Genomic DNA, 22,735 nt, shown 5'->3' on the forward strand with positions numbered 1-22,735 from the left:
GTACAATAAGGAAACTGATAGAAAGGATGTGGAGACAAAGATAGAGACAGAGTTAGACAGACACCAGAGAAAGTAGGCTACAAACAAAGAGACGTAAGCTATAGGAAGAATTACACCAAGGAACAAGTGAAATGGAAGAAGCAGTGTCTGTGACAGCCCATATCACAATGTCACACTAACTGCAAATGTGGAAAAACACTTCAATACGCAACCAAGATACAAAACATGCAGTGCCTTCAACAGGTAAGTACAAGCTAACTACAAGTAAGTTCATGGCTATTGTTGTATATTAGTTTGTATTAGTACTCACTCACATTACACCAATGCCTTAAAGTATCTAATGTCTAGTTTTATATATGGTGAATGGTTCTATATGTTTACTATTGTATCTTGTACATACTGTATATATCATATACACTACTGCAATTTATACAGTACAAACACACACACACACTCACTTTAACATCTAGAGCACCGAAAAGCACAATAAACTCCCACACTACATTATCACCACTATAGTAACTCAAAGTTATTGACTCCATTCCACTACATAACTCCTAAGCTGGGTACACATGGACTAAAATTCAGCAAAAACTGTCCAGATTTTGATCTGTGTGTAGCCCTCCCTGTTATGTTCGATTAGAGGCCACTTGTTCTCAATGCTGATCAGTACATTCTGACCGCAGGGAGTCCCCGCTGTCGGAAAACAGTGTCCTGGCTGGGGAGATTGCTGCATCCACATTACTTGTACACAGTGAAGGGTCATCCACATTACTTGTACACAGTGAAGGGTATTTACTAAAACTGAAGCACTCAGAATCTGGTTCAGCTGTGCATGGTAGCCAATCAGCTTCTAACTTCAGCTTCTTTAATTAGGCTTTGACAATAAAACCTGGAAGCTGGTAAAGAAGAATTTTCGCGCCAAAAATTAATTAATAAATGTGGAACATAAAGTAATAAAATATATATATAAATAAAGCTGCTCCCCTGAAAAAAAGAAGTCATATACCTTGTAATTTAGTGAATGGTAGATGATAGGGGGCGTAGTGTAATAGGAAAATTTTATAACCTATTATAAAGTGTCAGAGGTGTATAAAAAAATATACATAAATATGAAAAACACTGACCATTTCAGTGATAAGCAATTACAAAAAACTTGTGATAAAAATAAAATTGCATATGCCCGTGTCAATATCCAAAGAAATGAATTTAAGTGAACAATATGAGAACAATCTTGTGATAAAAAACTCTGGTAATGAATGGTGTGCTCCCAAAATCATACATCAGGAATTAGTCCAATATTATAGTGATAATAATAATTTCCGTGTGTTCCCAAAGTGAGGGTAAACCACTATTTTGAGATAGTAACAAATCTTCTGTGTATTCCAAAAATAAACATGCAATCTTCTCATAGACAAAGCGCTTCAATCATCTCTTCCACCACTTAAGCGATCGACACCCAAAAAATGCTGATAATAGAATGCGCTTACCAAAGCGATTGGACTCCTTTAATTAAAAAGAGAGTCAAATTTGCTTATGCAGATTGATGCCTGCAAACATATGATGCGTCTTCCAGTATTGACATAGACAAATCCTCTTCAAGGAGTCTCACAGGTGGAACATAGAACAGAAAGACAGCTCCATAGTGCAACCGGTTTTATTAAAAACGTATTTAAAAACAAAGCATGGGCCACTTACATTAAAAGATGCCCATCCCGGCACTGGGTCTGCAGGCTCGATAAAGGAGGCACAAGCCTCAAATTCCGTGCGGCGTATATCCTCCTCTCGCCTCGCCAACTCACAGAGCCAGATGATAGGGGAATCAGCTACAAACGTGACCAGGAAAACCTGGAAGCTGCTTGGTTTCTATGTAGAGCTGCACCAGCTTTTGCACTTTGCAGTTTTAGTAAATTACACCCAGTGTTTCCCCAACTTTATATAATATATATTTTTTGGGCAATAATCTAAAACTGATAAAAAGTTCAGAGAAAAACTTCCAGCAATGCCCCGTACACACAATCGGAATTTCCAATGGCCTAAAATCCGATGGAATTTTTCGTCGGAAATCCGTCCAAGCTGTCTTGCGTACACACTGTCAGACCAAATTCCGACCGTCCAAAACGCGGTGACGTAAAACACTACGGCGAGCCGAGAAAAATTAAGTTCAGTGCTTCCGAGGATGCGTCGACTTGATTCTGAGCATGCGTGGGTTTTTTCTCCGTCGGAGTTGCACACAGACGATAGGAATTTCCTAACGTTTTTTTTTTTCCCATCGGAAAAAAATAAAACATGTTCTGTTTCTAAACACAGACGGAAAAAAGTCCAATGGGGCCCACACACGATCGGAATTTCCGATTGAAAAAAGTCCAACTGACTTTTTTCATCGGAAATTCCCATCGTGTGTATGCGGCATAATTGTTTATTTAGAGCTGAAACAGGAAAGTAGAGCTAGTTGGTATCTGTGACTGTAACCTCTATTGTGCTGAGAAAACATGGAGGTTGCCATTGCCAGTTCAGTTAGCTGGATGTTTGCTAAACAGTTAAAAATATCCCGAACCCCACTGAAGTCTATGGGGGTGAATACATGTTTTATTTTACTGGCCTTTTTCAAGGTCAATTTGCAAGCTTTTTGTAAAAACAGGGCACAGATAGCTGAACACTGTCATAAGAGACATATATCAATGCATTTTTTTTAACCACTTGACAACTGGGCACTTAAACACCCTTAATAACCAGACCAATTTTCAGCTTTCGGTGCTCTCACATTTTGAATGACAATAACTCAGTCATACAACACTGTAACCAAATGAAATTTTTGTCCTTTTTTTCCCACAAATAGAGCTTTCTTTTGGTGGTATTTGATCACCTCTGCGGTTTTTATTTTTTCCGCTAATAATGAAAAAAGAACGAAAATTTTGTAAAAAAATGATTTTTTTTTCATTTCTATTATAAAATTTTGCAAAAAATTTATTTTTCTTCATAAATTTGGCCTAAAATGTATACTGCTACATATCTTTGGTAAAAAAAAAAAAAAAAATTGGGATATTATTTAGTCTGGGTGAAAGTTATAGGGTCTACAAGCTATGGTACCAATTACTGAAAATTGATCAATTTGATCACACCCGATGTACTGACAGCCTCTCTCATTTCTTGAGACCCTAACATGCCAGAAAAGTACAAATACCCCCCAAATGACCCCTTTTTGGAAAGAAGACATTCCAAGGTATTTAGAAAGAGGCATGGTGAGTTTTTAGAAGTTGTAATTTTTTCCCACAATTCTTTGCAAAATCAAGATTTTTTTTTTTTTTTTTTTTTTTTTCACAAAATGTTCATATTCGCCGGTTATTTCTCACACACAGCATATGCATAACACTAATTACACCCCAAAACACATTCTGCTATTCCTCCCGAGTATGCCGATACCAAATGTGTGAGACTTTTACACAGCGTGGCCACATACAGAGGCCCGACATGCAGGGAGCACCATCAGGCGTTCTGGAGCACCGAGACCAATTCTGACATTTCTCTCCTACATGGAAAAATCATCATTTATTTGCTAGAAAATTGCATAGAACCCCAAAACATTATATATGCTTTTTTAGCAAAAACCCTAGAGAATACAATGGCGGTCGTTGCAACTTTTTATCGCGCACGTTATTTTCGCAGCAATTGTTCGAATGCGTTTTTTTGGAAATAAAACGGTTTTGTGCTTTTAAAAAAAACAAAACATTAAAGTAAGCTCAATGTTTTTGCATAATATAAAAGATGAAGTTACGCCGAGTCAATAGATACCCAACATGTCACCCTTCAATATTGCACACGCTTGTGGAATGGCGCCAAACTTCGCTACTTAAAAATCCCCATAGGCGACGCTTTAAATATTTTTACTGGTTACATCTTTTTAGTTGGAGAAGAGCTCTAGGGCCAAAAGTATTGCTCTTGCTCCAACGTTCGCAGCGATACCTCACATGTGTGGTTTGAACACCGTTTTCATATGTGGGCGGGACTTACGTGTGCGGTCGCTTCTGTATACGAGCACGCAGGAACAGGGGCGCTTTAAAAAAAAAAAAAAAATGTTATTGTTCATTTCACTTTATTTATTTTAGTTTGATACGTTTTTCCCCAAAAATAAATGTTTTGATCACTTTTATTCCTATTACAAGGAATGTAAACATCCCTTGTAATAGGAATATAGCATGACAGGTCCTCTTTACAGTGAGATGTGGGGTCAATAAGACCCCACATCTCACCTCTAGGCTGGGAAGCCTGAAAAAAAATAAAAAAAAATAAAACGATCCTGGTTTCGATCGTAGCGGTGAGTCAGAAGAGGCACCAGAGGGAGAAGGGAGGGGAGACGTCCCCTTTCGCCTCCCGTAAGAACGATCAAGAGGCGGAACAGCCGACATGATTGTTCTTACGGTGTAGGGAATCGCCGGCTGAAAAAAATGATATCTGAATGATGTCTGTAGCTGCAGGCATCATTTAGATATCCCTGCACAAAGTCAAGGACGTCATGACGGCCGGCGGGCGGGAAGTGGTTAAAACGCATTTTTTTCCCAGAGTATTTTCTGGGTACTGCAGAGTATTAGCCGGGGTATTGCAGAGTATTGGTGTTGGGGTATTGCAGAGTATTGGTGTTGGGGTATTGCAGAGTATTGGTGTTGGGGTATTGCAGAGTATTGGTGCGGGGGTATTGCCGAGTATTGGTGCGGGGGTATTGCAGAGTATTGGTGCGGGGGTATTGCAGAGTATTGGTGCGGGGGTATTGCAGAGTATTGGTGCGGGGGTATTGCAGAGTATTGGTGCAGGGGTATTGCAGAGTATTGGTGCGGGGGTATTGCAGAGTAATTGCGCAGAGTAATTGTGCAGGGGTATTGCAGAGTATTGCCGGGGAGCAATGCAGAGTATTGCCGGGAGCAATGCAGAGTATTGCCGGGGAGCAATGCAGAGTATTGCCGGGGAGCAATGCAGAGTATTGCCGGGGAGCAATGCAGAGTATTGCCGGGGAGCAATGCAGAGTATTGCCGGGGAGCAATGCAGAGTATTGCGCAGGGGGGTATGCAGAGTATTGCGCAGGGGGGTATGCAGAGTATTGCGCAGGGGGTGGTATGCAGAGTATTGCGCAGGGGGTGGTATGCAGAGTATTGCGCAGGGGGGTATGCAGAGTATTGCGCAGGGGGTGGTATGCAGAGTATTGCGCAGGGGGTGGTATGCAGAGTATTTCGCAGGGGGGTATGCAGAGTATTTCGCAGGGGGGTATGCAGAGTATTGCGCAGGGGGGTATGCAGAGTATTGCGAAGGGGAGGTATGCAGAGTATTGCGCAGGGGGGGTATGCAGAGTATTTCGCAGGTGGGGGGTATGCAGAGTATTTCGCAGGTGGGGGGTATGCAGAGTATTTCGTAGGGGGGGGTATGCAGAGTATTGCGCAGGGGGGGTATGCAGAGTATTGCGCAGGGGGGGTATGCAGAGTATTGCGCAGGGGGGGTATGCAGAGTATTGCGCAGGGGGGTATGCAGAGTATTGCGCAGGGGGGTATGCAGAGTATTGCCGGGGGTATGCAGAGTATTGTAGGGGGGGGTATTGCAGAGTGTATTGCACAGTATTGCAGAGTATTGTAGGGGGTATGCAGAGTATTGCAGAGTATTGTAGGGGGTATGCAGAGTATTGCAGAGTATTGTAGGGGGTATGCAGAGTATTGCAGAGTATTGTAGGGGGTATGCAGAGTATTGTAGGGGGTATGCAGAGTATTGCAGAGTATTGTAAGGGGGGGTATTGCAGGGGGTTTCAGGGATGGCTGAGCAGGGATGGATGGATCTGTGACTGCAATAGTCACAGATCCATCCACAGCGCTGCTGACACCCTCGCTCCCCTCTCACACTGTACCGCTCAGTACAGAGAGAGGAGGGAGGAACCGGCGTCATCAAAAGACGCCGGTTTGTTTACATGTGATCGCTCTGTCATTGGACGGAGCGATCACATGGTAAACGGCCGCTATCAGCGGCCGTTTACCGCGATTCGTGATCGGCCGGGTCCTCTGGACCCGGCGGTCACGGATGTTCCCGTGTGCGCGTCCCAGGGGACGCGCGGGAGACGGACTCTGGGAGGACGTACATTGACGCCCTCCTAGAGTTAACCACCCGCCCTGTAGACGTATATTGTCTATAGGGCGGTTACTAAGTGGTTAAATACCATTTAGCAGGCAGCAGGATTTTTATTAAACCTTCAAGGGCAATATTACAATATACAATCCAACCTAAATGTTATTTGGCTTGGGGAATGCCTTAAATCTACACACAAACTGGTGCACCTGTACAATGTGTTTCTGCAAAAATAACATTTAGAAAAAAAAAAAAACAATTGCCACTAAATGACAATTCCTGAATTGCTTTGTTTTGTTTGTAAAGAATGGCACACCAGACCCTTATCCTGAACCATACCAGGCCAAATGCCCTTAACATGGGGAAAGTGCCTTGCCAAGGGAGCCCCCTCCAGCAAGGCATCTTGTCCCCCTGTTGATGGGGACAGGAGTCTAATCCTTACATCCCTGGCCCAATGGATGTGGGGGACTGCAGAAAGGGAACGCATCAGAAATTGGAAACCGCATTATGAATAAAGAGCCCCGTTACTCTTTCACAAAAAAATATGAATAAACACATAGACACTGTTGAAAACTTATTTTTAAAGCGGGGGTTCACCCTAAAAAAAAAATCTAACATTACATTAAGCTCCATTCCGCCATTGACTGTACGCTGATCCTTTTTTTTCTGTATACCGTTATATCTTTATTTTCCCCCCTGGCTTCCGGGTAGTGAATCCCGCGGGAGTGGGCATTCCTATGCACAGGCTAATTGATTGACGTATGACATAAGCTTCCCCCCGGGACATACGGCCACGTCACGAGTTGCCGAAAGAAGCCGAACGTCGGTGCACAGGCGCCGTATAGCGTCGTATAGAGCCGACTCGCAGTCCGGCTTCTTTCGGCAACTCGTGACGCGGCCGTATGCGCCGGGGGGAAGCTTATGTCATACGTTTATCAATTAGCCTGTGCATAGGAATGCCCACTCCCGCGGGATTCACTACCCGGAAGCCGGGGGGGGGGGGGGAATAAAGATATAACGGTATGTACGGCAAAAAAAAAAAAAAAAAGATCAGCGTACAGTCAATGTCGGAATGGAGCTTAATGTAATGTTAGAATTTTTTTTAGGGTGAACACCCGCTTTAATTAAGCCCCCCCCCCCAAAAAATAAGAAAAATGTGTAAATCCATCATCCACCTCATCACCCAGTGATGTGGATCCACTGCTAATTACAACATTTGTTGATGCAGATCCATTTCAATCATGCTGAATGACAACCTGCCAACACAAACATAACGACCCGCACACTATATTAATAAGCCGGCTGGTTATGTGGCTGTAATATTATCACTAATTGAATTAGGTTATATGAGTGAACAGGCCAAATCTGGCTATTTATTTTTCCCATTTGGCAGACAGATAGAATTCAATTCAGTTCATAATTAAAGGACCTTTCTTTACTTTTGTGGGGTAAAATAAAATAGCAAATAAAAAAATGTATATAGCATATACAATTGCAACACAAGTCTTATTGTAATTGAATGTTATTAAAAATAAATTACCTTTCCTTTCAATCAGCGGCCTCTGTAATTTTCTGTGACATTTCCTGCTTGTGTGATTGGCTCACTGATTCTCCCAGAAGTCTGCACTAAGATACAAGTCAAATTTCAGGCATCAGATGCAACAAAAATTAAATTGTATTATTGGTGAGATACTCAACGTAGGAAATCACGTCTAAGAGTGATACATACCCTGCAACTTTCCTCAAAGTTTGTTAATCACTTTAGCCCCGGAAGGATTTGCCCTTTAATGACCAGGTCATTTTTTGCGATATGACACTGCATCGCTTTAACTGATATGTGACATTGTACCCAACAAAATGTAAAAAAAAATTTACCCACAAATAGAGCTTTCTTTTGGTGGTATTTGATCTCCTCTGCGGTTTTTACTTTTTGCGTTATAAACAAAAAATACTTTGTGTTATATAATACATATACAAAAAAATATATATAAAAAACAAATGTATTCATCAGTTTAGGCTGATATATATTCTTCCACATAATTTTGGTAAAAAAAAATCACAATAGGCTTATATTGATTGGTTTGCGCAAAAGTTATCGTGCCTCCAACTACGGGATAGATTTAGTGACTTTTAGTTATTTTTATTGTTTTTACTGGTAATGGTGGTGATCTGGGATTTTTAGCCGGACTTTTTGGGGACCAGTGACATTATTACAGTGATCAGTGCTATAAAAATGCACTGATCAATGTAAAAATGTCACTAGCAGGGAAGGGGTTAACACTAGGGGGTGATCAAGGGGTTAAGTGTGTTCACTGGGTGTGGCCTAGCTGTAAGAGGGATGGGCTTACTGGAACATGACAGAGATTACTGTTCCCGATCACTGGGAGTAGTAGATCTCTATCATGTCTATCATGTCTATCATGGCAAAACAGGGAATCGCTTTGTTTACATAGGCAGTTCCCCGTTCTGCCTCTCCGCACCTTGATCACGCGTCGCCGGCGGACATCCAGTCCAGCGGGACCTGTGGGCAGACCCAGCCCAAGTATGCAGATCAGCGGTTCTGACTTACCTTTGTTAGTAGGATACTTCTTATTGGTCAATAAGTGCATGCAGAGAAGATATATAAAAAACATACAAGTCTTGTAAATATACTTTATATAGGAATCCTTTTTGCACAGAATTATTCATTGTATGTGTCTTTAAACAAAGGATCTTATGGATTCACCAGCACAACCAGCATGCTGCCGAGTTTCTTTGACAGAGATCTGCTCCCTATACCAAAGGCTTTTCCAGACTCCTGCTGACATCAATTCTGTCCAGGCTGCTGTTGATCAGGTAAAATGTTTGAAGATCACCTTAAAGTGCCCCCAAATTCCACTTCCCAGGCTGTAGCGTGGCCGAGCTCCTCTTCCTTCCTCCTGGAGTCCTGCCAGTCTGGCCGGGTACCATGCGTGGTACAGGAGATATAGTTTCATGTTCCCGGCTGGACTGACAGGAAGTGCACACTGAGTGCTCACTTCCTTTCAGTCCAGCCGGGAACACAGGAAACAGAATCTCCTGTACCACGCACGGTACCCTAGTACCCCGGGCACTATCTGATAGGGGACTGGGGACCCATAATGATAGAACACTGGACTGACAGGAGGAAGAGGAGCTCAGCCACGCTACAGCGGCAGCCTACAGGGAAGAAGGGGAGGTGAGAATAGAAAAACATAAGAACATGGGTGGAAAAAATTTGTGTTATGCTAACATAGGCTTTGCGTGTGGGGGGGTTCTTGGGGGCCCCCATTTTGCTTGGGGCTCCCAAATTCCTTCAAACGGCCCTGGTGCGGCCCATGGACTCTACACACATGCGTTTTCCCTTTCTATTCTCACTGTACTGTACATAGCCTTTGTAGAGAGCAGGGCTGTGGGATGGGCCCAACAAGCTCCACCTACTACAGGTTGCCAGCAGAAAACTACAGGAGGGGGAGTAGAAAAGACCAATCACTCTGCACAAAGTGAGGGAGCAGCAGTGACTGGTCTTTTTTTTTTTACTGGAAGCTTCTGTAATAACAAAGTTTCACACTGGATTACTACACAGGTCAGAAATAAATACACAGAGCACACCAAGAATCAAGGACAAATAGAGATGGCTCTTGTATTTAGACAATACTTGCTTATGAGTTTAGCTTTAATTTGCACTAGGCCCTAATGTACTGTACATGATTAAACATTACAGAAAAGATATTTGAAATTTCACTAATCTCCACTCTTATGTGGAATATCCTTCAAATGTCAATTTTTTAACAGGAAGTTAATGGTTAATGCTTTACTTTGAATTTTCCTGACTTGCTTTGCTGTCATACCTGCTACTAGTTCTTTAAAATGCCGTCTCTCTACAGGTTTGTGGGGTAAGGCTGCACAGTGCTTTCTGCTGTTCCTCCAGGTTGCTGGATGTACTGGTGGAAGTGGAAAGACGGCGCTGGGTCAAGCAACAGGTGAGCAATTGTATATGGTAAATGTATTCACTAACCCCTACTACAGATAATTTCATGAACCCATTGTCAGCAGGACAGGAAGTAAGGAAAATCTCTTTAACAGAGCCACAGACAGCAGTAAAATATGGATGGGGTGCAGATTCTAATCAGTTTTTGCATTGAAATACAGGGTGGGCCATTTATATGGATACACCTTAAAAAAAATGGGAATGGTTGGTGATATTAACTTCCTGTTTGTGGCACATTAGTATATGTAAGGGGGAAACTTTTCAAGATAGGTGGTGACCATGGTGGCCATTTTGAAATCGGCCATTTTGAATCCAACTTTTGTTTTTGGTGTATCCATATAAATGGCCCACCCTGTACAATTAATGGCAAGACGTTTGCTGTAGCAAAGTGCATAATATATTGGATTTGTGCACTCCTATGCACTGCAGCAGTCACACCCTGTAAACCATGCTCATTTAGTCATGTCCACTTCCACTTTGGGCATTGTGGGCTGCATACTACCTCACTACTTTAAAATCTGCTTTTCTTAGATAGTTTTGTACATGGAGCAGGACAAGCCACATAGGTTTCTAGAAGCTGTGGGTCTGCTAAATTCCTATGATGTAAATGTGCCTTTGGCCATAACTTGGTGACCATAATTTAAAAAAAATTGATAAAACTGTATGTAGCGGATGGTTGCTACTAGTTACTATCATCCACCATATCACCCTGCTGTAGTGTGACCACGTGTCCTGGGACAGTCCGCATTTTGCAGGTCTGTCCCGGGCACCTTCATTCCAGGACAATACTGTGTCCTGAAATGAAACTGACACAGCCACCCCCCCAGGCCAATCTGATACCCCCAAAAAAGACCACCACATCACCACTTTACTCACTGACAGTACTTGTCCTGGCCCGGGAATGCCTGGAGGAGCACAATCCCGCCCCCCGATTGTGATTGGAGAAATCATAAATCCTGCCTCTTGTGTCCAATCACTGTGCTGTGATTCGTTACAGCACAAGCTGATTTTTGGGAAGGGAGGGTGTCCCTGAATGGTAGTATGGAAATGTGGTCACCCTACCCTGCTGCCAGACCTCCATATATCACTCTCAGAGACAATGAACAGTCATTTTGCTTTGTTTTCTTTTTGTTTATTTGGAAGATATAACTTGGTTGGGGAAAGGGGATATGGGATGCCCATAGAACAGATAACTTTGCCATCATAGTTAAAGGGTCACTAAAGGAATTTTTTTTTTTAGCTAAATAGCTTCCTTTACCTTGCTGCAGTCCTGGTTTCATGTCCTCATTGTTCGTTTTTGCTTTGATGTTGCTGTAAATCCTCTCTGTTCTGGACACTTCCTGGTTGCCTGTTTCCTGATAACCACAGTACTGGGAGATTTCTCACGGTGGTCACTAATCAAGGAGGTGTGATTACTGTGTGTAAAACGAAACTGGATTGGTGCTGAGGAGTTTTAGACAAAGTATCACTGCTCTCTATTGGCTGACTGCCCTCTAGTGGCTCTCTGTACATCAGAGAACCAGCAAACAACAGCAAAAACGAAACTAGGTACATTATATGATTGTTTTTTTATCAATTTTTAATCATTTTTAAAAGGAATCCGTTAACTATTATGTCTCTATGCCCTGTAAACAGTCATTTCAGCTAAAAAAAAAATTTCCTTTAGTGACCCTTTAAAGAATTGTTGAATGAACTGAGCTTTGAAGAACTGATGGACTCTAACATTCACAGTCACTTCCCCTGCATCAACTCCTGCAGGCCGTTACTCCTCCTCTGCACCACTCCTGCAGACTATTACTCCCAGTACTCTTCTCCTCTTGCACACAACTTCACTGAGCAATGTTAGTTTCTCTGCCCCATCCTCTTCACACTACACCAGGGATCACTCTGAATGGTCCCAGGTGCTTGCTGAACTTGCTGAATTGTTAGTAGGCCAGGGGTCTGTGGGGTACTGCGTCCTAGCGTTTAGCAGCTTTAGAAAGTTGGTGGGCTACTGATCCCAGGTAGTCCGACTTGCAAATCCAGTGCCCGCAGGCCACATAAATTTTACACAAAACCCCACAGTCTCTCCTCTGGCGTTGCACCCAGCTACCCTGGCATGCCTCCACTAGATATCCAATGTGCCTCTATCACCGACCTTCTCCTGCCCTAAGTCCATGGTAAAGAACTTAACCGGACATGCATACCGACTGTTTTTCTAGCTCCTCTGTTCCAAGACACCTCCTATATGACCGTGTAAGTATGAGGCTCCCTCCCAGCTCCCAAGCTTCTCCGCCGAGGCGCGCATCCCCCCCTACCCGCCAGGTGGGGATGGGCCTTCTACTGCAGTCTAACACTGCATTCTTTACTTCTCCCAGCCAACAACTCCCCTTCAGTGGGCTGGACCTGAGCTTATGAAGGAGGCCTGCCCCCTGCCAATTCCAATTGGGGATTGGTCAGGGCTCCTCACATGAGCTCCCTGTCACTCCAATTCCCAGCCCTGCCCCTCTTCCAGAACATTCTCACTGGGGAGGCGCCCAAGAACTGAAGGACAGGAGATCACAACCACTGCTACACTAACAAGCAGGTCTAGCATGCAGCATTCGCGCAGCTGTGCCAACCTGCTGCAGTACAACTGCGGCGACTGGTCGGCAAGTAGTTAAAGTAGAGAAAGGTATAAAAGAAAACTATAGACATTACAAAAGAATACACCAACTGCATAGAAAACTTTAAAGAACAATTCCAGGTATCTGCAGGTTATACATAGTTACATTGGTCCAGTTTGGACCAATATAACTAAGTATATGACATATGTGGCCAATGCTACAAGAAACCACTACTCCAGCGATCTCAACTTGCCTCTGGGTCCTGTGCTGTACAGCTGGCCTGATGCATTGTGAACACAGGAGGTCGGACGCTCAGCACGAGCACCATTCAGAGAATGCTTTGCATTTCCTGAATGAATGCAAAGCATTCACTGATAGGAGAGGTAATGTCACCACCCTGTCTCTCCATATCATCCAATCAGAGAACACTTTGCACTCATTAAGAAAATAAAAAACATTTACTGAATGGCGCCTGCGCCAAGCTGCCGACATTTTGTGTTCACAATGCAGAAGAATAGCGACGTGGGACAAGTGAAGGTCACAGAAGTAGCGTTGTACACTTGTACAATTAATTTCCAGATTCCAGCAACATCGGTCAGGTATGGTATACACTTAGTTAAATTGGTCCAAGCTGGACTAATATAAGTCTCTGTAATATGCCGAAGGCTGGATCTCAGGATTCAGCTTTGCCAAGTAGGTTGTACAGTGTCCATTTAAAATGACTATGTTGCCACCTGGTGGAGCTTTGAATAGCTGCAAGTCCTTTTTCTAACCTACAGCATGTAGCATCCCTTGCGTTATCCCTCAGTAGTATGATATATAGGCTGGGAATTTCACACATCTATAGTTTGCCCAAATATGCACAATGTGCAGAGTTTAAAACCTGTGTGTTCATCAAACATCAACATGTAAGCTATTATTTCAGATCTATTGGGATTTCCAGCTTTTGGACTTCAACAGAGATTCCTCATTGAGTTTAAGCGATGTCAAGATTCTTCTACAGAGAGCCCAAGAATCCCAAATTACTTCTAATTCCTGGGTGGACTTCCTAACACAGCGTCAAGAAACTTCAGGCAGAGTCACATGGTCTGAGTTAGAGGTAAGCAAAGTGATTGGAGTGGACTGAAAAAGCTCAATTTCCAACTGATGGATCCAGGGGTCAGTTATGAAATTTACTGAGGAGATCTTGAAAGACAAATGGTTATTTATCCCATGAATGGTCTCTTTCAACTGAAGTTTTATTTCAAGTGGAATCACCCACTGTCTAAAACATAATGGCAATACAAATAATTTGGAGCGGCTGTGTCATAGGGGAGCACATGCACTTTTAAAAAAAATTCTGCCCAGACCTAGGGGAGATGACTTTGTCTTAACAGCCCATCGTGGGCAGCCCCCCCCCCCCCCCCCTCCAGGGAACAATCTTACTTTTCCTTTTGTGTGAAGATGCCTGTAGGGCAACCTGTCCTGGTGCAAACAGTACCTGTTGATTGTCCTCTGCAGACCTACACCAAAGGACCCTGCTTTGCCCCTTGGGCACAAGTTGTGTTTCCAGGAGATGTCCTCATATAGAGGTTTGGTGGCAGAGGAGTCCACACCAGGAATACCATTTAACAGTTTACTGAATCAGTAGAAGTAAAAGTATTTACACTTCTTTGGCCATCCCTTGCAGGTGGCAGCAATAAACTTAAAGCAGTATTAAACCCAAAACCAAAAATGTATTTTATTGCAGTTTACCAATCATTAGATGTGATGGCTCTGTCAGTTTTCTTGTCTTTGCCTTTCTTCCCTCTGTTTTCATCTGGTGATCTGGCCAGTAGCACACCTCCTGTATTAGTAAAACACATCTCTGGAGGAATGAGCACCGGAGGCGCAAGAGACAGCAACATTGTCAGTCTAGGGCAGTGATGGAGAACCTTGACACCCCAGATGTTTTGGAACTATATTTCCCATGATGCTCATGCACTCTGCAGTGCATCAAGGGAGATGTAGTTCCAAAACATCGGGGGTGCCAAGGTTCACCATCACTGGACTAGGAGGAGGGGAGTGTTAAATGTATTATCAGATTTAGACCCCTTTCACATTGGAGCATATTTCAGGTGCTTTGGCGTTAAAAAAAGGATGCATGGATAAATAAAAGCTAATGATTTTAATCACCCCTGCCAGTGTTAAGTGATTTGTCTCATCCATGTAAACTGATACATTCTGCTGAAGAGCTTGTGCTTGTAACAAACAACAAACTTGCTGACTTGATCACCAGTTAAAAACAGAAGAAAGAGAACCTAAAAATAAAAATGCAACAATAACATCTTAACATTAGTAAGCTGCACTATAATAAAGGTTTGCTTTTGAGTTTAATACTGTTGCAAACAGTGCAGCATAGTTCAGAGGTCTCCAAATTACGACCTTTCAGTTGTTCAGAAACTACAATTCCCATCATGCCTATTCATGTCTGTGAATGTCAGAGTTTTACAATGCCTCATGGAATGTGTAGTTCCGCTACAGCTGGAGGGCCATAGTTTGTGGAGATCCCTGGGCTAAATGAATAAAGGTCAACTGCCTACATGTTTTTCTGGTCTGGCCCATCCACAAAGAAACCAGTAATCGCTCTACTTGTGGAAACTAACTCTGGAAGCTTTCTGGCTTCCTAATATACTCCTACCCAGGGTTCTCTTCTCCTAACAGGGGCAGAACTGACAATTTAATCCAAGCAGCGCCTAATGGGGGCATCCAGTGCCCAATCAGGGTAACTACAACAGGTCACATCTGTTGCTCTACCCTACAGCACTTTCACTGAAGACATTTAAAGCAAATCTCAAACAAAGACAATGGGCAATTCAAAATAAGGATGACAAAAAGTATTCATAAGTAAATGTTAACTGGTGAAAATTGCTTGTGAAAAAGATTAGTAGATCCAGAGGTTTAGACAGCTTAAACCTATTAATGTAATGGGTGGCCACATTGTCCAGTAGGGAAGATGACAGAAGAGTGAAGCTTTAAATTTACAGAAAAAGTAAACATTTGAATATATCTTCAGCTGCACGTTGAGTTAAGAGGTATCTAAATATAGCGCGGTCTTACACCGAAGGGTCCCGACGCGCATAGCAGAGTTCCTGGGAAAAGAGGACCCAAGAACCAAAATCAGCACAGAGCGGCAATAAGGGTGGAAGAGAGAGGTTACGCAGGAAAGGATTGCGTGAAAAGTCAAGTCTTCAGTAACCCGTGGAAGTCCGGTATAGTAGGGGCCTGGAGCTCGACAGCCCCCCTCAGAAGTTTTAGCTGCCAGTGACATGCACTGACAAACTTTTTTATCTGAGGAGCCAGGGTTAAACCTGAATCTAGGATGAATCCCAGATCATGGACCTGGGGGGCCACCTCCGGAGTAGGACCAAATGAGGGAGGCCAAGGTGGGATATCTGGGGGGGGGGGGGGTGGACAGATGGCTGAAGATGATCACCTCAGTTTTTCCCCCATTAAGTTTCAGGAAGATGGCAGACTCGGATACCTTTGTCATGCAGGTCTCACTGAAGGCATCCTAAGCTTATCCATTATTTCATCACATGATTAGCTTGAAGTGCACAGGTTTTAGGTTTTAAACACACCTAGGCTTTTTCAGTTAAAGGCAATGCTTCAATAATGTCTCTATTTCATAGGCATGGCTCTTTGAGAAGACTCCACCTTCCAAGAATGAACGAACAAGAGTAAATTTAGGAGCGTCAAAAGGCCAGGTAAAAATTGTTTTTATTTTACATGATTAATTAATGAAAATTGTCTGCACTGTGTCAGTTAGCCATTTAGTAGAAATGAAACATTATGTAGGGATGCCTTACCTTACTGCTCTATAGAACTTTTTTATGCCTAAATCAGGTTACATCCTTGGTGCCCATTTGTGCAAGCTATTTACATGGGTACTGTATATAACCCCATACACTGTATATAACCCCATACACTTTCATAGACAGTGAATAAGAAAGTTCATCATTGGCATTATGTTTATATAGCAATGTACTCTTAATAGAGTTACTTGGAAAGTAAAACCTCCTTTTTAAATATTGTCAAAGGACAGGAGTTCGTAAGAGCCTTGCATGTGGCACAAGACACCAGTATGATAAGTCTGTGTTCCTTAACCTCCCTGGCGGTATGATTCTGTCTGGAATTACGTACCAAAAGCGGTACATTTATTTTGCAAGGAAATTGGCGTTTTATACTGTAGGCCTGTAATTTTTAGAAATAACTCACTTAAATCTGACCAAGCAAGAGTCTTGTAGGCATCCCGGGTATGATTTTTTTTTTAAAACAAAATTATAAATTATAATATAATAAATAATTATAAATAATTATAACAAATAATAATATAATTATAATAAAAATTATTCAATAATGTAATCAACTCAAAATCACTGAAATTTGCAGTTGCAGAATTGTCGCTGTCATTATTTTATTTTTTTTATGACGAATTTCCCCGCAAATCGCTATCGCACAATTCTGCAAGTGATTATAATTTATTATCGCTGTTTTCTAGCTGATCTAAAACCATTTTTGACATAAAGGGACACTTTTGGACAATCTACAGTTTTTAGGCAGAAATGACATTTTTTATTATATAAAAGTACATGCAGGGCACTGGGCAGACCACTAGGGACAAGGGGGGTGTGTATTTTTTACATACAGTACTGTAATCTATAAGATTACAGTATACTGTATGTAATGTGTTTGTTTACTTTTTTGAATTTGGCGCCGTTCTCCGTCCCCGTGCGTCGTAACGTCGCAGGGAACGGAGATCGGCGTCACACGGGGACTGTGAATCGAGCGAGGAGGTCCCGCTCGCTCACACAGCGGGTGGCATCGCTGGATCCAGGGACAAGGTGAGTAAACCAAGCCTGTGGATCCAGCGAAAGGTAAGCCCGTCCAGCCCGAGCGCGACTCGGGTTTGCCGATCCTAACATGTAAAACCAACCCCGAGTCGCGCTCGGGTTTACCGTCAGGGGGGTTAAATCTTCTTCATGGAGATAATTACAAATATTATTATATTATTGTTATTATTATTATTATTATACAGGATTTATATATAACAGCACTTTACAACATGAGGGCAGACTGTACAGTTACAATGCAATTCAATACAGGGGGAATCAGCCCTGCTTGTTAGAGTTTATAATCTAGAAGGGAAGGTCAAGAGAAAAAAAAGGTAATAACTGTGGGGGGTGAGCTGATGGAGAAAATTAAAATACAGTTGTTAGGTGTGGGTAAGATAGGCTTCTCTGAAGAGGAGGGTTTTCGGGTTTTCAGGGATTGTCCAAAAGCTAATAGAGTAGGAGATAATCGGACAGATTGGGATAAGGAGTTCCATAGGATTTGAGAGGCTCTGGGAAAAGCATGGAAGGAGGTGACGAGGGAGCTAGAGAGCAGGAGGTCTTGAGAGGAAACAAAGAGAATGATTAAGTTGGTATTTTGAGACTAGGTTAGTGATGTAGCTGGGGGCTAAGTTGTGGATGGCTTTGTGAGTACACTTAGATTTTCGGTCCAAGGACCACGGCTCTGGAATGCTCTACCCACTACCATCCGCTTGGAAGAAAACCATCGGGCTTTTAGGAAAAAACTAAAGACCCACCTCTTCTGAAAGACCTGTACGACTCTGGATGCCAAGCGCCTTGAGGCGATTAGGTTCGCATTTGTTGCGCTATACAAGTTACTCACTCACTCACTCAGATACAGTAGTTGTTAGTATTTTGAATTCAATTTGTTGGGTGAGTGGAAGCCAGTGGAGGGAGTGACAGAAAGGAGTAGCAGATGCTAAACGGTTGCTAAGGTGGATGAGTCTGGCAGCAGCATTCATGATGGATTGAAGGGGAAATAGCCTATTTAGAGGTAAGCCAATGAGTATGGAGTTGCAGTAGTCAAGGCAAGAGATGACCATGGAGTGAATTAAGAGCTTTGTTGTGTCGTTGGTTATAAAGGGGCATATTTTGGAGATGTTGCGGAGGTTGAGGCGGCAAGATTTGGACAGTGATTGGACGTGGGGCTTAAAGGAGAGTTCAGAGTCCAGGACTACACCTAGGACCTTGGCAGACCTTTTTTATAAAATAAAGCCAAAGTACGTGTGGAAAAAACAACAGTTGAGTTGTAAAAAAAAATCTGTGGTACCAACTTTGCGCCAAATATTCTTTTGTGGCATAAAACATATGTTTGGTTCTTACATTTTGAAACAGAGAACTTAGAATTAGAAAGAATTAAAAATAATTTAGGACCTGTGATTCTCCACTTCTTATTCTCAACATGTCATAGCTAAACAGATGTGACTAAGGAATATAAAAACTCTGCTCCCAAAAAACAGTAGTAGCTTTCCTCACTTTATGTGTCAGTCAAGACAAGAGGATGCAATGGAGGGAGCAGATACAGGCCCAGAAAGGTTTCCACTGCTTTCTAGCGAAAGAAACGCAGGATGGGCTCAAACCGTTAAATATCATTTTACTGAGATCTTACATTTTTTCAGTGTTCTGTTCTCCAGGGGACAAGGTACATGTAATGTTGTGTCCCATGTTTCTACCTGCTTTAAAAGTCTACATACAAGGTCACTTTTAAGTGAGTGTTCTTCTTTAATATGGGTTATATAACCAGCTCTGCCATTATCTTTTACTTAAACTATAAGGCCCCGTACACACGACCAGATCTATCCGCTGGGATTTATCTGCGGATCAGTTCCAGCGGATAGATCCGGTCGTGTGTAGGCCCGAGCAGACATTTTCCAGCGGATAAAAATCCAGCCAACGGATTTTCAGCGGATAAAAATTTTGTAGCATGCTGCAAAATCTATCCGCTGGAATCCTGTCCTTTGGACTTATCCGGTCGTCTGTACAGACTCACCGGATAAGTCCGTCCGCTCTCCATCCCTCGCATGCGTCGGAATGATTCGACGCATGCGTGGAAGTATTTACATTCCAGCGTCGCGCGCGTCGCCGCGTCATCGTCGCGGCAACGGCGCGACACGTCACCGCAGATGTTTTCCACGTGGATTTTGATCTGATGGTGTGTACAAGCCATCGGATCAAAATCCGGATGGGAAATGTCCGATGGAAACGGACCGGCGGACCGTTTCCATCGGATAACCCCTCTTCTGTACGAGGCCTTTAAGAGATAAACCACTTGTTTTTACATTAATTGTATTATTACATGATTCCATAATTTTATTGACACGTCTGTGATTGAATCAACCAAATGATCTTCCCATTAAAACTCAACTGTAATTGTATGTTTTCCACCAGCTTGATCAAGTGCAGTATCAGGAAGGCTTGAGAAAAGAGAAGATGAGGCTTAAGATGCAGTAAGTGAAATAAAAACGTATTCTGTTGCTACATTCAGCTTATTAGCGTGGACTGCAGTCACATTTCTATTCCATTTTTTTCTGCAGATAAACAATTTAATGTTACTGATCACTAAAACAGAAACTATAAATTTAGCAGTTCTCAAGTTGCTCACGTTCAAGTTCTACAGTTACAGGGTATCCCATGCTCCCTATCCCCCATCTAAGTTTATCGTTTCCCAATAAAATCACAAAAAAAGAAAGCCCTAGACTGATTCTTGGGCCAGTGAAAGATTGGCTGTGTGCGCGCGAAGGGAAGGAAATAGGCCCAAACTACCAATGGCTATTTATGGGGTGCACTACATGGGAATGACAGGTGTGTGATGTAAAGGAAAATCTCTCCAGTGGGGCGACAGACTGAAATAAAAAACAAATGTTAACTCTTCCAAACTTTGTTAAAAATTTTAATTATTTAAAACTGAGCTCTCTTTTTCTTTGACAGATGGGATTCTGGAGGTCTAGTAGACTTGGTTAGAGCTACAGAGGAAGCTGATAATGAAAGGAGGCACCACACCATTACTCAAGATGACTTGACTGAAGTGGTAGAGCTTAAATATGCAGTATTACGTGAGAAGCTGTTTTGCGACATGTTACAAGCTCATTATGGTACTTTGGTTTTGTACATTGAATAGCATTGTAACTCATCATTGGTCACCTCATGTGGTGCTAACAGGCATCAGTAGCTGCTATGATTGCAGTGAGTAAGTAAATGCTGTCATTTTCAGGAGCACAGGTCTGGGCTTCAATGAATGCTGGCCAGAAGGAGAGAAATTTGAATGAATTTAAAATGCTGGCACAGTTTGGTTTGGAGAAAGGAAGTGAACTGGTATTATCCCAACTCCCTGGGGCAACACACAACTTCAGGTGAGCGAAATAAAAAAGACAGCAGACAGTGTACTAATAAATTATTTATAAAAGATAGTGACACGTGAGCAAACCGAAGATAATTCACCACATTCTACTCTTATTACATCAGTGTTTATATGGAACATATAGTAAACTGCAGTACTATGGTTGTCATAGGGCAATGCTGCAACTAGTACTTTAACTTTAGTTCCTAGCTCAGACTTGCTAGGCTATGACATGCTTGAGTTGCAAAAGTAGAAGCTTAGACTCCAATTCTTGTATCTGTAGATGGAAGTTAGGAGGTATGGATGCACAATAAAAAGAAAACTGTAAAAATATATGGATATAGGGCCAGATTCACGTAGGAGATACGACGGCGTATCTCCAGATACGCCGTCGTATCTCTGAGTCTGAGGCGTCGTATCTTGGCGCCTGATTCAAAGAATCAGATACGCCAGAATTTTTCTAAGATACGACCAGCGTAAGTCGCCTACGCCGTCGTATCTTAGCTGCATATTTACGCTGGCCGCTAGGGACGTGTACGCTGATTTACGCCTAGAATATGTAAATCAGCTAGAAACGCCAATTCACGAACGTACGCCCGGCCGTCGCAGTACAGATACGCCGTTTACGTTAGGCTTTTTCCGGCGTAAAGTTACCCCTGCTATATGAGGCGCAGCCATTGTTAAGTATGGACGTCGGGCCAGCGTCAAATTTTCCGTCGATTGTGTCGTTTGCGTAAGTCGTTCGCGAATAGGGCTTTGCGTCATTTACGTCCACGTCGAAAGCATTGGCTTTTTGCGGGTTAATTTGGAGCATGGGCACTGGTATACTTTCACGGACGGCGCATGCGCCGTTCGTAAAAAGCGTCATTTACGTAGGTTCAAAATAAATTAACATAAAACACGCCCACATGTTCCATATTTGAATTAGGCGGGCTTACGCCGGCCTATTTACGCTACGCCGCCGCAACTTTGCTTTGTGAATACTGCACTTGCCTGTCAAAGTTGCGGAGGCGTAGCGTAAATAGGATACGTTACGCCCGCTCACAAGTACGCGCTCCCTACGTGAATCTGGCCCATATTATGTTCACACTAATAGACATTTATCAAATGTGCCTTCTAAATTCTACAGTGGCACATTCCCCCCAAAAGTACTGGTGGAATATCAATGTTTATTTAGATAAAAACATGGTATATGTCATTTATAGGGAGGAAGACAGCAACTGTAACTGCAAAGAGGTATCACAGACTTGGACTGCAGTCCAGGGACTTAAAGAGCTTCATAGAAGACTGGAGCTGGAACGGTTGACTGTGGCTGCTGAAGGAGAAGGGTCAGTGAATTAAATAGAACAAGATGTGTTGGTAGTAGAAAGTGTTCAAAGAGAGAGGATAGGTCTGAAAATATGGTACAAGGCGAAAACTACAAAAATATTGCAAATTAAAGAAAACGTGCATTCTGTATTTAGAAAAATTCAGATAACTGATTATGATCCAAATATGATGCATAGATGTATTGGGCTCGCCAAAATTTCAACATGCCTAGAATATACAGTATAACTAGTATGATAGTATTTGTTCTTCACATGTTCTTTACTTTTGGATGCTTTTCTCCATTTGACTTAGTTATCCCTTTTATTGCTCTACAGCAGCCCAATCCCCCCTGCACATCATTACTTTCTGCTGTTTGCCCAGACATACAGAGTGAGAATGGAAAGCAACTTTAGAGCTGCAGTGCTTGTAGTGGAACCACACTGGGAACACAGGTGAAATATCATTCATGTACTATTGCAGAAGGTATACTTCGATAGTGTAACTCCCTTATATTGTGGGCCAGATTCAGAAAGAATCGAGGCGGCGT

The 22,735-nt window shown here is 42.6% G+C and overlaps 1 protein-coding gene across 1 annotated transcript in view; it reads left to right on the plus strand.

The window, feature by feature from the left end:
• The first annotated feature begins 225 nt into the window (after positions 1 to 225).
• LOC120930373 overlaps positions 226 to 22,735 on the plus strand; it is a 59,843-nt gene continuing 37,333 nt past the window's right edge. The window contains exons 1-8 of the mRNA XM_040341565.1: positions 226 to 243; positions 8,809 to 8,934; positions 13,616 to 13,771; positions 16,323 to 16,397; positions 19,932 to 19,990; positions 20,472 to 20,635; positions 20,755 to 20,893; positions 22,086 to 22,208. Of these exons, the coding sequence (XP_040197499.1) occupies positions 226 to 243; positions 8,809 to 8,934; positions 13,616 to 13,771; positions 16,323 to 16,397; positions 19,932 to 19,990; positions 20,472 to 20,635; positions 20,755 to 20,893; positions 22,086 to 22,208 (860 nt within the window). The remainder of the gene's footprint in view (positions 244 to 8,808; positions 8,935 to 13,615; positions 13,772 to 16,322; positions 16,398 to 19,931; positions 19,991 to 20,471; positions 20,636 to 20,754; positions 20,894 to 22,085; positions 22,209 to 22,735) is intronic.

Source organism: Rana temporaria, chromosome 3 (genome assembly GCF_905171775.1).
Source record: "Rana temporaria chromosome 3, aRanTem1.1, whole genome shotgun sequence".
Taxonomy (NCBI): Eukaryota; Metazoa; Chordata; class Amphibia; order Anura; family Ranidae; genus Rana; species Rana temporaria.